This window comes from Cebus imitator, unplaced genomic scaffold, assembly GCF_001604975.1.
Source record: "Cebus imitator isolate Cc_AM_T3 unplaced genomic scaffold, Cebus_imitator-1.0 Scaffold522, whole genome shotgun sequence".
Taxonomy (NCBI): domain Eukaryota; kingdom Metazoa; phylum Chordata; class Mammalia; order Primates; family Cebidae; genus Cebus; species Cebus imitator.
In genome coordinates this window covers 444,891-460,279 of record NW_016107837.1, presented here as the reverse complement: position 1 = coordinate 460,279, position 15,389 = coordinate 444,891, and the positions used below count along the sequence as shown (strand labels likewise).

General features: G+C 49.5%; 1 protein-coding gene across 3 annotated transcripts in view; it reads left to right on the top strand.

The window, feature by feature from the left end:
- RGS12 (regulator of G protein signaling 12) overlaps positions 1–15,389 on the top strand; it is a 162,089-nt gene that overhangs the window by 19,462 nt on the left and 127,238 nt on the right. For all 3 annotated transcript variants that reach the window (XR_001820557.2, XM_017514339.2, XM_017514340.2), the window contains exon 2: positions 6,487–8,447. Coding sequence is in view for 2 of the 3 variants with exons in the window: in XM_017514339.2 (XP_017369828.1) it covers positions 6,588–8,447 (1,860 nt within the window). In the remaining variant the exon portion in view is untranslated. The remainder of the gene's footprint in view (positions 1–6,486; positions 8,448–15,389) is intronic.

Genomic DNA, 15,389 nt, shown 5'->3' with positions numbered 1-15,389 from the left:
AGGTGTCCTCTGAGGGGAACTGAGGGGAGAGGAGCTGGGGCCCGGGAATGTTAGGTGTCCTCTGAGGGGAACCGAGGGGAGAGGAGCTGGGGCAGTTAAGGCAAGGACTGTCTCCAGTCCACACTGCACCCAGGAAGGGAAGCCTGGAGAGATATTGACTGGTGATCCAGCAAAATGGCCGGGAAGTGGCCTTGGTGATTCCAGAATCTGCCAGCTCACCCTCTTTGGCACCATGTCCTGCTGTGTCCAGGGCGGGCAGGTCCAGGCTGGTCTGGGTCCAGGAAAGGTCTCAGAAGAATGGCCAGGGACTTGGAGGGCTCCTCAGGTGAATGGTGGGAGTGGCCAGATGCAGGGATGACCAGTGCGGATCTGCATGGGGTGTGTCTTGCAGGGCAGGCGTCAGATTGTCTGATGTGTGTCCCCAATGTGGTGGGCGAGGAAGTGCCGGGTGGGTGTTTGGCAGCCATGGGCACTTCGAGGTAGTGGTGGGGGAGGCTGCTGGGATGTGATGACTGTAGGGGGTGTGAGGTGGGTGGGCATCTGTGGGACAGGTCCCAGCTGGAGAAGGTGGTGTGGTGTCTTGCTGTGTTAGACCCTTCCTTTATGAATCCACGTAAGTGGGTAAGCCAAGAGTAGCCCTGGTTCAAGTCCCCCTTTACTGTTAATTGGCTGTGTGCTGGTAGACAAGTTACTTAGCTTCTCTGTGCCTCCACTCCCTCATCTGCACAGCGAGAATTGTAACAGAGCCTCCCTCAGAGCAGTGGCGTTGAGGATGTCAGGGACTGCATGGCAAGGCCTGGCAGTGGCAGCTGCTATTACAGCTCATAGGCCTGGAGGCCGCGATTGCCATTGTTGTGCTATTCTTGTCCCTCGCTCTCCTCTCCTCCTCCGTGCCCCAGACTCTCCGCCTTTGTAGGGCGGCCTCTCTCTCACTTTGTGTTGTGTTCAGTCAACACTGACGGGTGCTGCTTTGGTCTTTCCGGCCTTGCTGCACTCAGGGCTAGGACCCCTCTCTGTACCTGCAGGTCTGGGGTGCTGCCCAGCATGAGCGGAGAAGTTGATCCAAATAGGACTGCATTTATAGGAGGTTTTAACTTTGGAAAGGGATAGAGAAGTGTCATGGCTGCAGTATTGATTTCTAGATCACCAGGAGCTTTGTTTTGTCATCCTCTTTACACCATGAGTTTTAATGATGAGTGAAGGATTGACAGTACAGGTTGAGCGTCCCTGATCCAGATGCTTTGGAATCGGAAAACTTTCGAGGCAAATGTGACACCACAGGCATAGCTGAGCTAGTGACACCTTTGCTTTCTTTTCCTTTTTTTTTTTTTGAGATGGAGTTTCGCTCTTGTTCCCAGGCTGGAGTGCAGTGGTGCGATCTTGGCTCACCACAGCCTCCACCTCCTGGGTTCAAGCAGTACTTCTGCCTCAGCCTCCCCAGTACCAGGGACTACAGGTGCGCGCCACCATGCCCAGCTAATTTTCGTATTTTTAGTAGAGATGGGGTTTCACCCTGTTGACCAGGTTGGTCTTGATCTCTTGACCTCGTGATCAACCCACCTTGGCCTCCCAAAGTGCTGGGATTACAGGCATGAGCCACCACACCCAGCTGACACCTTTGCTTTCTAATGGGTCAGTGTACACAAACCTTGTTTCATGTACAAAATTATCAAAACTACTGCACAAAATTACCCTCAAACTGTGTGTATAATGTGTATATGAAACATGAATGAATTTCATGTTCAGACCTGGATGTCTCATCCCAGCATATCTTATTAAGTACATACAGATGTTCCAAAATCAGAAAAATCCACAGTACTTCTGGTCCCAGAAATATCTTCTCAGGGACTCTTAGCCTGTGTGGTGTGGTGGGTGACACCTGATGGGGGATCAGTCACCATACCACACAGGCTAAGTGTCCCTGAGCACTGCTGGGGGGCAAGTGGGGCCTTTGCGTCACAGCCCATCTGTGCCTCAGGGCTGGGATCAACCACTTCTGGCCAGACCGTGTTCCCTTTTCCAACAAAAAGGCTGGGTAAGATGGTCTCCAGTCAGGGTGTGCGAGGGGTAGGTGGAACTTCCTGGCCTTGCCCCAGACTTACTAAGTCAGAGTCTCTGGGAGGCGCAGCCAACCTGGAAACTGGCATTCTCACTAGTAGCCCAGATGCTGTAGTACAAGTTCACTTGGAATCCAGTGCCCTGTGGTCTCCTAAATTTCACTGTCTGTTCTGCTAGCTTTATTATTAATTGATACAGTTTAAGGAAAACTTAAACTGTAAGCTGAACTTATGTGATTATTTTGGGAGGCCAAGGCAGGAGGATTGCTTGAGGCCAGAAGTTTGAGACTGGTCTGGGCAGCATAGTGAGTCCACATCTACCTAAAAATTAAAAAATTAGCCGAGGTTCACTGGGTGTCTTCCCCTCACCCTCTTCGCTCACGTGGTGAACATTGTGGACCTGTGAGGGTGTGAGGGTTGCGTTCCTGTGTTCTGGGCTCTTTCCCCACTACTGAGAAGCAGCTGTGTGAAGTAGGAGTTGGCGAGGAAGATCAGCATATAGGCCTAGACCAGGTCGGTCTCTGCAGCCTCCTGAGCTGACTGGGCCTGTGCTTGAGCTAGTGATGAACAGCCTCAGCAAGAGGAACCGCTGCCTGAAAGACAGGGCCCCGTACCTGGCCGGGAGAGAGAGAAAGACCCGGTGCTGCTGAGATTCTCACGCTTGACTGGGAAGCGTATCTCTGGGAGCCGCCTCAAAGACTGGCATGAATGCGAAGGAGGTCCTGATGTCCGGGGAAGATTCTGCCAAAATCAGAGCAATTTAAATTGCCAGAAGGAGGTGAAGGGCAGCCACAGGTTTCAACAAAGACAAGCTAAAACAGCTCAAATTGGTTTCATATTAGATACATGACTTAAAATATCTCAATACGGTTTTACAGTTTTCTCCAAAAAAAAAAAAAAAATTAGCTGAGTATGGGGGTGTGCTTGGCATGGCTTAAGCCCAGGAGTTTGAGGCTGCAGCAAGCAATGACTGCACCACTGCACTCCAGCCTGGGCAGTAGAGTGAGACCCTGTCTCTAAAAAATAAAAATGATGAAATGAATGTGATTATAGATCATAAGATGTTACATGAATTACAAACCATTTCTTTTTAATAAGCAGAGGCACATGATGATAAGAGTCTAGTAGAAAAATTGAGGGACTGCATAGAAGACTGTTATCCACCATTATGTCAGACAGCGTGAGGCGGATGGCGCGGATAAACTGGGAGGGCACGTCTTTCATTGAGGCAGCATCTGTTCTTGTTTGGAAGAGAACCAAGAGGTGTCCTGTTCCGAGAGGTAGCCATTCTGTCATGACCTGCTGTCCTAGGGTCATTCACAGTGAGAGCTGGCAGTTGCCGTAACCAGTAACAGCAGCAGCTTTGTTGTGTGACATCTACCGCAAGCCAGACGCTTTTCTGAGCGTGCTTTAGCGAGACCATTTCACACACGTTCTGCTCCCCTCTCCACTCGCCCGCGATAAAGGGATTCCCCCTTGTATTTGTCTCCTGGGGTTGCTGAAAGAAATTACCACAAACTGGGGGTTTAAGAGAACATGCATTCATCCTCCTGCGTTTTCAGAGGCCTTGTGGTCCATAGTCAGTGTGACCGGGCTGATGGCAGATGTGGCAGAGCTGGTTCCTCTGGTGGCTTTGTGTCTGTTTCCTTGGTCTTTGCAGCTTCTGGAGGCAGCCGCCTGCCTGCCTGCCTGGCCTCAAGCCCTGTCCTTGAATCCCTTCTGTCTCTGCACCCTTCCTCACATGGCCGTCCCCTCTGGCTCTGACCACAGCCTCGCATGAGTGCACCCGATACTCTCCCCATCTTACGAGCCTTAACGCGATCACCTCTGCAGTCCCTTTGGCCATGCAAGGAGCCATCCAAAGGCCTGGGAATTAGGACATGGGTGTATCAGGGGCCATCAGCTAGCCTGTCAACACCCGTTAAGAAGATCCAACAAGAAGGTCCCCAAACATGTTTCTTGGCCAACTTTTATTTTTATTTATTTATTTTTTAGTGATGAACATTAAATAGTTAAATGCCCAGTCCTAATATTTAAGTTACTAATACAGTACTACTTATTGAGTAATGTAATTTATATTCATTTTTTACTCTTCTGTATCAAAACATAATTTTATGAAGTACGCATGTTGTATATCTGCGTTTTGTCACTGAAGCCACTTTTGGAGTCTCCTAGTGATGGCCTTTCCACTTCATCTAGTTCTGTAGCTTTTGTGTGTATATATTACTTTGAATCTGTTTATGATGCTATTGCCGGAAGCTTTATCCCAACACACAAAAATCTCTTCTAATAACTTTAAAACAATTATTTCTTTAAAAAATATACCTTTTATTCTATTTTACATCTTCACAACATAATCACTTACTGTATTGCTTTTTAAAATGATCTTTAAAGAGTCTTGCAGACAAGATCCACACAGCAGGCCCGAGACTATATCCTGAGGGAGGCTCTGTGCAAGGCTGGCCCCTGGCTGATGTCGGGACAGTTCCCACCACCCTCACTGAGGAGGGGCTCCCTGTGCTCAGCTGCTTGTGTGGGCAACAGGGTTTATGCTGAGAACCTGCCTTCCCTTCCCTCTATGAGTCCAGAGCCTGGGCAGCAGAGGGTGTCCATGTGCCCAGCCCCCAGTAAAAACCCTGGCACCGAGTCTCCAGTGGGCTTCCCTGGTGATGACACTGCATACACACTGTCACAGCTCACTGCGGGGCGAGTTAAGTGCATCCTGCGCAACCCCACTGGGAGAAGATTCTGGCTCAAGCCTGGTTTCCTTGGGACATGGCCCCATGGGCCTCTGCCCTTGCTGATTTTGCATTGAATCCTTTGCTGTAATGAATCTCAGCTGTGATTGTACCTCTGTCCTAAGTCCTGGGAATCCTAGGGAATCACTGGCCTGGGGTGGTCCTGGGGACCCCTGACAAGTTTGTCCTCAGTGACAAACACAACATTTATTTTTAGTTTTTAAAAATTTTTTGAGGTGAAGTCTTGCTCTGTCGCCTAGGCTGGAGTACAGTGGTGCAATCTCGGCTCACTGCAACCCCTGCCTCCTAGATTCAAGTGATTCTGTTTGCCTCAGCCTCCTGAGTAGCTGGGATTACAGGCATGCAACACTGCACCCAGCTGATTTTTGTACTTTTTTTTTTTTTTTTTTTTTTTAGTAGAGATGGGGGTTTTACCATGTTGCCCAGGCTGGTCATGAACTCTTGGCCTCAGGTGATCCACTCGCCTCGGCCTCCCAAAGTGCTGGGCTTACAGGCATGAGCCACTGCACCTGGCTGACAATCAATACTTTTAAAGTCATACTCCCTGGAAGAATTGAGTTAGTATAACATTTCTTTGTTTTTGGTAGTGTGTGAGAAGTAGAAAAGTTCCTTTTTAAAGTTTCCTATGTAGCTGTTAAACATGTCATGCTTACAGGCACATAGTATACTCTATGTCCTTGTACTTTAACCAAGATATCTGTGCTGGACGTGCTCACAGGCATGTCCCAGCTCTCCATTGCTTTTACCTGTTTAGAAAAGTTTTAAGTTATTAGCCAATTGGGTTTTAGTTTAGATTGTGAGGTCTGGCTCCAGCCAGTGGAGATCAGACACAGCAGTAAGGACAACCCCAGATTCGTAAAGAATACATTTGTGTGTATTCCCTTTGTTCTTTGTATTCTCGTGGCACGATGGCTACTGGGAGTACCCTTCCTGCAGTCTAAGAATTAAAAATTGCATTGATGAAAGATCCTTTGTCTCAGTGCAAATTTTTCTTTGCGGCACCGAGCATCTATTTCCAACATGGTGTTTTTTATCTAGCCTGTTGGGTGGCCTCTGCAGTATTGACTGAGGTTGTTTCAGACTAATGTGTTTTCTCCTACACACTATATTCTAAATAAATTAATGTGGGAGGGTCAGGGAATATTAGGTGCCCCCTCTCCTGAGGGAAAACTTTATATGAGGAGATTTCTGATAACTGAGGGGTTAGACTCGGTGTTCTGCAGGTGCCTTTGAACCTGCAGGCCTTGCTTCTCACACTGGGACTCTGCCATCCTGTGAAACGTGGGTTTGAGTGTGCTTGTTTTGCATGGAGTCTGAAAGTCTGCTTTCAGACAGGCTGCCAGTCCATGGACCACACTTTGAGTAGCAATGGGCTCTTCTATCAAAGCAGGGTATTGAAGCAGCACCGAGAAGCAGCCCCGCACCCTCAAGCCCATGGTGGGTTGCCCTGGCAGGGACTGGTGTAGTAACAAGGTGGCAATTAAGGGAGACATTGTCTACTCCGAAAGGAAGTTTCTTAGCCTGCCTTTAAGATTTATTGCATATAGACACTTAGAGGCTCTTTCTGTGGTGATTTTATTATGAATTATCTTTTCGTGTTTAGGTAATACCAGTGAGCAGTGGAGAAATATGGAATCTTTAATAATGAGCTCTTCGTTTTTCTTTCTTAGGGTACTGTTCCAAGAAGAAGACATGGTAGCATCAAGCATTCCCTGAAATATGGCTCTGCGGGAACAATGAGACGTGTTCCTGGTCTTGGAAGCTCATTAGAATGTATAGAGCAGGGGAGGCGGCCAAGCGCCCATTGCCTGGGCCGACGCCCCTGAGGGTGCGGAGCGTGGAGGTCGCCCGGGGGAGGGCCGGCTACGGATTCACACTTTCGGGACAGGCACCCTGTGTGCTCAGCTGCGTCATGAGAGGGAGCCCTGCGGATTTTGTGGGCCTCCGCGCTGGAGACCAGATATTTGCAGTCAATGAAATCAACGTGAAAAAAGCGTCTCATGAAGATGTAGTGAAACTGATTGGGAAGTGCTCTGGCGTCCTGCACATGGTGATTGCTGAAGGCATCGGCCACTTCGAGTCCTGTTCCAGTGATGAAGAAGGGGGACTGTATGAAGGAAAAGGCTGGCTGAAGCCCAAGCTGGATTCAAAGGCACTGGGTATAAACAGAGCAGAGCGAGTCGTGGAGGAACTGCAGTCTGGGGGGATTTTCAATATGATTTTCGAAAACCCGAGCCTCTCTGCGAGCAGCTCAGAGCCCTTGAGGTTGAAACAAAGATCCCTTTCGGAGTCAGCCGCAGCACGATTTGATGTTGGACATGAAAGTGTAAATAACCCAAACCCCAGCATGCTTTCTAAGGAGGAAATATCCAAAGTTATTCATGATGATTCAGTTTTCAGTATTGGACTCGAAGGTCATGACGACTTTGCATTGGATGCAAGTATTTTAAACGTGGCCATGATCGTGGGCTACTTAGGTTCCATTGAGCTTCCCTCCACGAGCTCCAACCTGGAGTCCGACAGCCTGCAGGCCATCCGCGGCTGCATGCGGCGCCTGCGGGCAGAGCAGAAGATCCACTCGCTGGTGACCATGAAGATCATGCATGACTGTGTGCAGCTGGGCACTGACAAGGCCGGGGTGGTGGCCGAGTACCCGGCCGAGAAGCTGGCCTTCAGTGCCGTGTGCCCGGACGACAGGCGGTTTTTTGGGTTGGTGACCATGCAGACAAATGATGACGGGAGCCTGGCCCAGGAGGAAGAGGGTGCCCTGCGGACTTCCTGCCATGTGTTCATGGTGGACCCAGACTTGTTTCATCACAAGATCCACCAAGGCATTGCTCGGCGCTTTGGGTTTGAGTGCACGGCTGACCCCGACACCAATGGCTGTCTGGAGTTCCCGGCGTCCTCCCTCCCCGTCCTGCAGTTCATCTCTGTCCTGTACCGAGACATGGGCGAGCTGATTGAGGGCATGCGGGCCCGCGCCTTTCTGGACGGGGACGCCGACGCCCAGCAGAACAACAGCACCAGCAGCAACAGTGACAGCGGCATTGGGAACTTCAACCAGGAGGAGAAGAGCAACCGGGTCCTTGTGGTGGACCTGGGTGGGAGCTCGAGCAGGCACGGCCCTGGAGGCAGCGCATGGGACGGTGTGGGCGGGAGAGGTGCCCAGCCCTGGGGTATTCCCTGGACTGCGCCCTTCTGTCCGGACCCCGAGGGGAGCCCCCCATTTGAGGCTGCTCATCAGACTGATAGGTTCCGGGACCTGAGCAAGCACCTGGGGCCGGCCTCTCCTGTGGAGTTACCCCCAACTTCTTCGAGGAGCTCGGTCCCCCCTTCCAAAAGGGGCACTGTGGGTGCCAGCTCTGCTTTCAACCAGCGCTGGCTCCCGGTCCATGTCCTCCGGGAGTGGCAGTGCGGACACACCAGTGACCAGGAGTCTTACACGGATTCCACTGACGGCTGGTCCAGCGTCAACTGTGGCACACTGCCCCCTCCCATGAGCAAGATCCCCGCGGACCGCTACAGGGTAGAGGGCAGTGCCCCGAAGAGGGAGTGGTCCAGGAAGGCCTTTGGAATGCAAAACATTTTTGGTCCCCATCGAAATGTTCGAAAGACTAAGGAAGATAAAAAGGTAAGCCTGCCAGGAGCCACTTAGCACGGAGCCCTGGCCTCTAACTTAGCAGCCACAGGGAGGGGACTCCCAGTCACCAGGTGCAGGTCCTGGCTCCTTCTGGCTGGCCCTGTGGCCTCTGTGGCCATCACAGGGTGTCTGCATTGCCTCTGGGCTGTGGACTGTGTCTTGCTAGGACCCCTGGCCCCCAGCCCTGTTTGAGTCTCTGGTGCTGGTTCTGGTTCTGATGGATGGTTCTGGGTGGGACATCTGGGCAGGGTAGGTGGTGGCGAGAGGGAAATTGTTGTCTTAGAGTTCAGATTAAGGCCCTTCCTCCCCTTCCTGCTCCTCCCTTGCTCTGTCCCTGAAGCCCCTTGAAGCCCATTTTAGGTCTGACCCCAGAATCTTCATCCCTGTGTCCCAAATCCCTTTTGAGGCGAGAATATTCTTGAAGCACTGAGAGCTGGTTCCTCATGCTGCTTCCTCCGTAGGGGATATCTTGATGTGGAAAACGCCAGCTGGACTTGGCAGTGGGCCTGAGATGCCGCATGCCTCCTGCTCACCGAGGGGTACCTAGTGGTGTGTAGTGCTGCCCCAAAGACCTGGACCCATCAATATCCCTTTGGGGCCCTTGCCTTCCTTTGAGAGCTAAGTTTCTAGCAGGAAAGAGAGAAAATGGGCAAAACAGGGAACCCTCTGGAAGGACTTTGTCCAGCAGGAGGCGGTGCTGCCGTGCAGGGCTGTGTGGGGCTGCGCCTGTGTGGTTGGGTGCAGGGAACCCTCTGCACCTTTTGTAGAGATGAGATTTTGCCATGTTTCCCAGGCTGGTCTTGAACTCCTGTGCTCAAGTGATCCTCTTGCCTCAGCCTCCCAGAGTGCTGGGATTACAGGCGTGAGCCACCGTGCCCAGCTTCAGCCTCCTTCTTAGAGGAGTCGTTCTGCAGCTGTGTGTGCTGCTGCCCTGTCTTTCCCTGTCTCTTAATCTGACCCGTGGGCTGGATTCTCAGGGAGGTGCCCTCCTGCCCGCCCTGGAACTCGCCTCACTTCCGCATGGAACCCGTCAGTGTTGGGGCAGGACCACTGCCAGGGAGCTGGCCTCAGTGTGGGCTGTTTGTATTGGGCAGGGATGGGGACGTGAAGGGCCCTGGAAAGTGGTGAAAATGTTCTTTGGAACCAGGAGATTCTTCATCTCTTTGAATACATATTTAAAACTATGTTTTCTCCGCTGCTGTGTTGTAGTGAAGGCTCACTGGTGTTTACCTGGTTCTTTGTGGATTACAGAGCACCCTCACCTGCTTTCTCCTTGAAGTTCAAAGTGACCTGGACAGTGGGGAGCATGATGCTGCTTTAGATGATTGACAGTGGTGCTTATGGTCCTCAGGGGACCTGAGAGACAGATAATGCTGTCGTCACCATCCCACCAGTGAATGGACTGCTCCTTGGGGCAGGTGACGGGGGTGGGATAGGTGGGGTCATGATGCCAGCCTTGGGCTTCTTTGCAGTGAAGAGGAGGGTCCTGGCTGTTCCCACCTACGCTGGAGCAGAGCATAAGGGAGCCAGCATGTCATCAGGGTTGAAATAACGGTACAGGTCACTGCTTTGCAGAATGCATCCTTACCTTGATAGGAGCCCTGAGGCCATCAGGCCAGGAGATTGAGGTTAGGCTCTCAGGTGACTTGCCCACAGTCACAGGGCACTTGAGATAGCCCTGGCACTCCGTGTCGCTTCCCACAGAGATGCTCCTGTATGTGACTTGGAGTGGCTTTCATCATGTGACATGACACACTGTTCGTCTAAAAATAAATAGGTAGTGACGTGTTGTGTTTATGGGTTTCTGCCTGCAATCTCTTGAAGTTTATCTGTTGCTGTTTACTTTGCCAAGTGGGCCTCCCTGCGTAGTTAGGTCAGTCTGATCCCATGGCCTCCTCCATTAGAGCAGCAGAAGCTTCCAGGGGTCACGAGGTGGCCACATCCCTCCTGGTAGGTCTGCAGGGCTTTGAAGGTGGCTGTGACCATCCACAGTGAGCAGGGTCCCACCTCTGCTGGAAGGAGGGGCCAGCAGGGATGCAGGAAGTGCCTGGAAGTTAGAAGAAGAAGCAGAGTTGGCACAGGGAGGGGAAGAGCAGAGGAGGCCCCGGAGGGTGTAGCCGTGCCAGGCAGCGAGCTTCACGTGACTCTGAATTCTTAGTGTGATGGGGACTTCAGGGCTTTACTTTGCACAAACTCAGGCGGAATCAGTCAGGATCTGGCCAGAAGACAGGAAAGACAGCAGTAATTTGAACATGAAAAATTCAGTGTACAGAATTGTTAACAAAGGAAAAGATGGCTAGCTGCTCCAAGACAGAAAAGACAAGGCCAAAGTCATCAATGCATAAGGGGCTGACTCTGGAAAAGCGGACGTGGGAGAGACTTAGATGCTCAGAGCAGGGGCCTTATCTCACAGGACCGTGAGTCCATCGCAGCTGTTAGAGTGAAACAACTCCTGGGTGAGGATTGGTGGCTGACCCGTGGTGGCTGTCCCCAGTCCCCAGGAAAATGATGTGGGACCCTCGCACACCAGTCCACCCCACACCACCTGGGAAGCTGTGCCCGTGCCCAGCGCTGAACACCGAGTCCCTGGGCAAGAGAGCCATGTGGTCTTCAGGGCCCAGTGCCAGGATCAGAAGGTGGGCATAGCAGGGTGGTTTTGGCGCTGAGAGGAAATGCCTTGGTGCCTGGCACAGTGCCCGTTTGGCTACACAGCATCTGTAGGCTCCCTTCTTCAACATCCCCCAAAGGCATTTCCCCCCCCAGCTTCTCCTTTTGAGCCCACCTTGGCTTGCCTGCACCCCAGGGCGGGGTTTCCTGCGGCTGTGGAGCAGCTCTGGCTTGGACAGCCCCGTCAGCTCCTCTCTCCAGTGGGCTTCAGGTGTGTATGTGCAGCATGCTCTGAGGCCCAGGCCTGGGGAGGGAGCCTGCTCACGGTGTCCTTGGCTTAGGCACTCGCTCTTAGCCTAGAAGAATCTTCAGTGTTCTCTCTACACAGTTATTACTGGTTCCCTTTTAAATTACTGGCACCAGCCTTTCTTAATCTGTATGCAAAAAAGAAAGCTGACTATTAGAAGAAATACAGTACTGCATCTAGTCACAAGTTGGTCTCTAAGGCCAATAGTTCTGTGTCCAAACTGCCCCTAGATTCTCCATTGCTGTCCTTTCCCAATGCTTTTGTCATTGCCGCCTTGATCCCAATCCCACTGTCCGCAAGCTCAGCCCAGGTTTCTGCCCCCAGTGGCCACTTGCTCCTGGGGAGCTGGGAGAATGAATGAGCCAGACCCCCTGTTGCTTAGCATTTTGACCTCTTCCTGGTGAGATGAAAAGCTTTAACTTCCTGCACTCCGACACAGGTAATGATCTGGAGTCGACTTGCCCTTGTCAACTTCTCCCTCCTCTGGGGAGGAGCAAGGAATGGGAGCTGAGTATTTGTAGACTTGCCGAGGGTCTGAGATTCTTGAAGTGGATGAAATGATGCGTGTCAGTGGATGGCATTCCCTTCGTGTAGTTTGCTCTTTGTCTTGGCTGAATGTCTGTAACAGCACAAGCTGATAAACATTCAGGTCTGTGACTAACAAAAGGGGTTGATGCAAAGAGAACTCAGGCTCTCGAAATGCTGCTGTCATCAAAAATCATTGCCTTGTGTTTCATTTAAGGCAAGTGTGTTTAATTCGATGTCTTTGCAAACTGATTCAAAGTTGTGTTAATTGATTAAAATATTTGGTTGAGTAACAGCACCCAAATTCTTAAAATTTCCATATAATGGATTTTGGAAATGTTAAAAATGAAAATATGTTATTTATGATATGTAAAGGATTGGTGTAGTTTTGAAATGAATGAATACATATTTTTAAATTCCTCAGTTTAATTCTGGTATGAGAAACCCCACAAATCTTTGAAACCCACAAAGATAAATGTGCCCTGAGGTCCTCAGTAATTTTTATGCACTCCCAGGAGTCCTTAGACCACAGCACCTGAGGACCACTGTCCACAGAAGGGAGGACTTACAGGAGTGAGCTCCTTCTAAACTGTTTCTTACTCAGAATAAGACCATGAATGGGAGAATGGAGAAATACCTTATGGGTGTACTGGAATACCCAGTGATGGTGAATCTTGTTGTAGCATTTGTCGTGGGTCCTGATAGCTTCTGACAGCTTAGAGCTCCTTTGTCTTCCGAGTTAACCTGCGTGAAGGTGACAAGGCGACAGTGGTGCAGACTTGTTGGTCCTGTGGGATTGATGCCCTAGTCAGGCTTTCCCCTCGACAGTGCGGTAGGGAACCCCCGTCTCAAGACACAGGGCAGGCAGGAAGACAGCCAGCTCAGTGGGGTTCCCATTATGTGTGATCACCACCGGCCCAGCCTTCTTGTTCTCCACCAAGGTCATGACAGCATCAGCCTCTGCTGGAAGGACACATGTTCCGTCTCTTAGTGGGGACATCCCCTGTGCCAGTGCTGTCTTTCAGCCCAGGCCAACGGTCTGCTTCTTCTATTGCTTGTCTCTGGTTGGTACCGTGGGCAAGCGTATAGTGTTGGGTGGCTGCCTGGTGGCCTGAGGCCTGGGTGAACCGGTCAGTTACAGGAGACGCTTTCAGCCACTCATGGAGGAGGGCCCTTTGCTGCTGAACCTGGTACAGCAGGGCTTTGACATAGTGGGTGAGGTCCCTGTAAGGGCTGGACTTCCTATCCAGTGCAGAAATTCCTAGGCCTTTCTTCAGACGTTGCTTAACCCTTCTTGGCCTCCTGTGGCTGTGTGGTGGCGGGGGCCCCAGCCACCTCCTTCCCTTTGGTCTTCTTCCCTTCCAGCATCTTCGGTGGCTGGAGAAGAGACCCTTTTCCTCCCACCCATGTAGTTCTTGAGTTTTATCAGTGTTTTATTTATTTGTCAATCTGAGAGGAAAGAAATGGTATTATTTAATTTCTTCAATTGAGCAATTTTGTATGTTAATTGACAATACATATTTCTTTTATTGTCTACTCCTGATTCATGTACCTTGGCTATTATTCTACCTGATTGTAGGCCTTTTTCTTATTGATTAGTAAGAGCTCTTTGTATATAAAAGAAATTAGTGCTTTGGTCAAAATATTTTAAACTAGTTATAAACAAATCTACCAAAGAGGAAAAATTGAAAATGAATGAATTTTTGGCAGCTGGAGTTCAAATAGAGAGTGGGAATTTTCTTGGGAGGAGTTTTCTGAAAGGTGATTTAGGCATGCTTGGAGGGTAAAGGATAGGATTCCTTGGTTCAGAAATGCAGTTTAAGTTTTATTTTGATTTATTTGCTATGAACCTTGGCATAAAACAATTAGTAAATTTGATGACTTTTAAAATTTATTATATAGATTAAAAGCTGCATAATAGGGATATGCTATGGTTTGAATGTTTGTCCCCTCTGAAACTCATGTTGAAACTTAATCCCCAGTGTAACAGTATTAGGAGGTGGGGCCTTTAAGAGGTGATCGGGTCATGGGGACTCTTTCCTCACGAATGACAGAATCCATTAATCTATTCATCCTTGATAGGTTGTCACAGGAGTGGATTAGTTATCAAGGGGGTGATTCTGAATAACGAGCAGTGAGATTGAATCAGTGACAAAAACATCTCCGAACAATGAAAAGCCCAGAGCCAGGTAGATTCACAGCTGAATTCACCAAACTCACAAAGAACTAGTACCAGCCCTCCTGAGATGGTTCCAGAAAATGGAGGATGAGGGACTTCTCCCTAACTCATTCTATGAGGCCAGTATCACCCCAGTACCAAAACCAGACAAGGACACAACACCAAAAGTACAGACCAATATCCCTGATGAACATAGATGTACAAATCCTCAACAAAATACTGGCAGACTGACTCCAGCAGCACATCAAAAATATAACATGCCATGATGTGTTATGTGCCAGGGATACAAGGGTGGTTCAACATATGCAAATCAATAAATGTGATACATCCCATAAACAGAATTAGGAACAAAAACCATATGACCATCTCAATAAACATAGAAAAAGCAGTTGGTAAAATTCAGCACCATAAAAACCCTCATGATAAAAACCCTCAACAAACAAGCCGTAGAAGGAATATATCTCAAAATAATAAAGGCCATCTGTGACAAACCCACAGCCAACATCATACTGAATGGGGAAAAGCTGGAGGCATTCCCTCTGAGAACTGGAACAAGACAAGGATGCCCACTCTCATCACTCCTATCCAACATGTTATTGGAAGTCCTAGCCAGAGCAGTCGAGCAAGAGGAATAAATAAAAGGCATACAAATTAGAAAAGAGGAAGTCAAATTATCTCGCTTTGCTGATGACGCGATCTTTTTTTTTTTTTAAGAAAGTCTCACTCTGTCACCCACGCTGGAGCGCAGTGGTGCTATCCTAGGTCAGTGTAACGTCAAACTCCTGGACTCAGGTGATCCTTCCACCTCAGCCTCTCGAGTAGCTAGGGCTGCAGGCGCATACTACCATGCCTGGGTAATGTTTAAATTTTTTGTAGAGATGGAGTCTCACAGTGTAGCCCAGGTTGGTCTCAAACTTTTGGCTCAAGCAGTCTTCCTGCCTTGGCCTCCCAAAGTGCTGGGAGGCGTGAGCCACCGCCCCAGCCAGATATGATCTTATACCTGGAAAAATCTAAAGACTTGACCAAAAATCCTCTTAGATTGGATAAATAAATTCAGTAAAGTTGCAGGATACAAAATTAATGTACAAAAATCAGGAGTGTTTCTTTACACCAATAATGATATAGCTGAGAAAGAAATCAAGGAAGTAGTCCCACTTATAATAACTACAAAAATAAAATACCTAGGTATAAATTGAAGCAAGGAAGTGAAAGAATTCCACAAGGAAAACTACAAAACACTGATGAGAGAAATTGTAGATGACACACACCAGCAGAAAAACATCCATGTTCTCAGATTGGAATAATTAATATCATT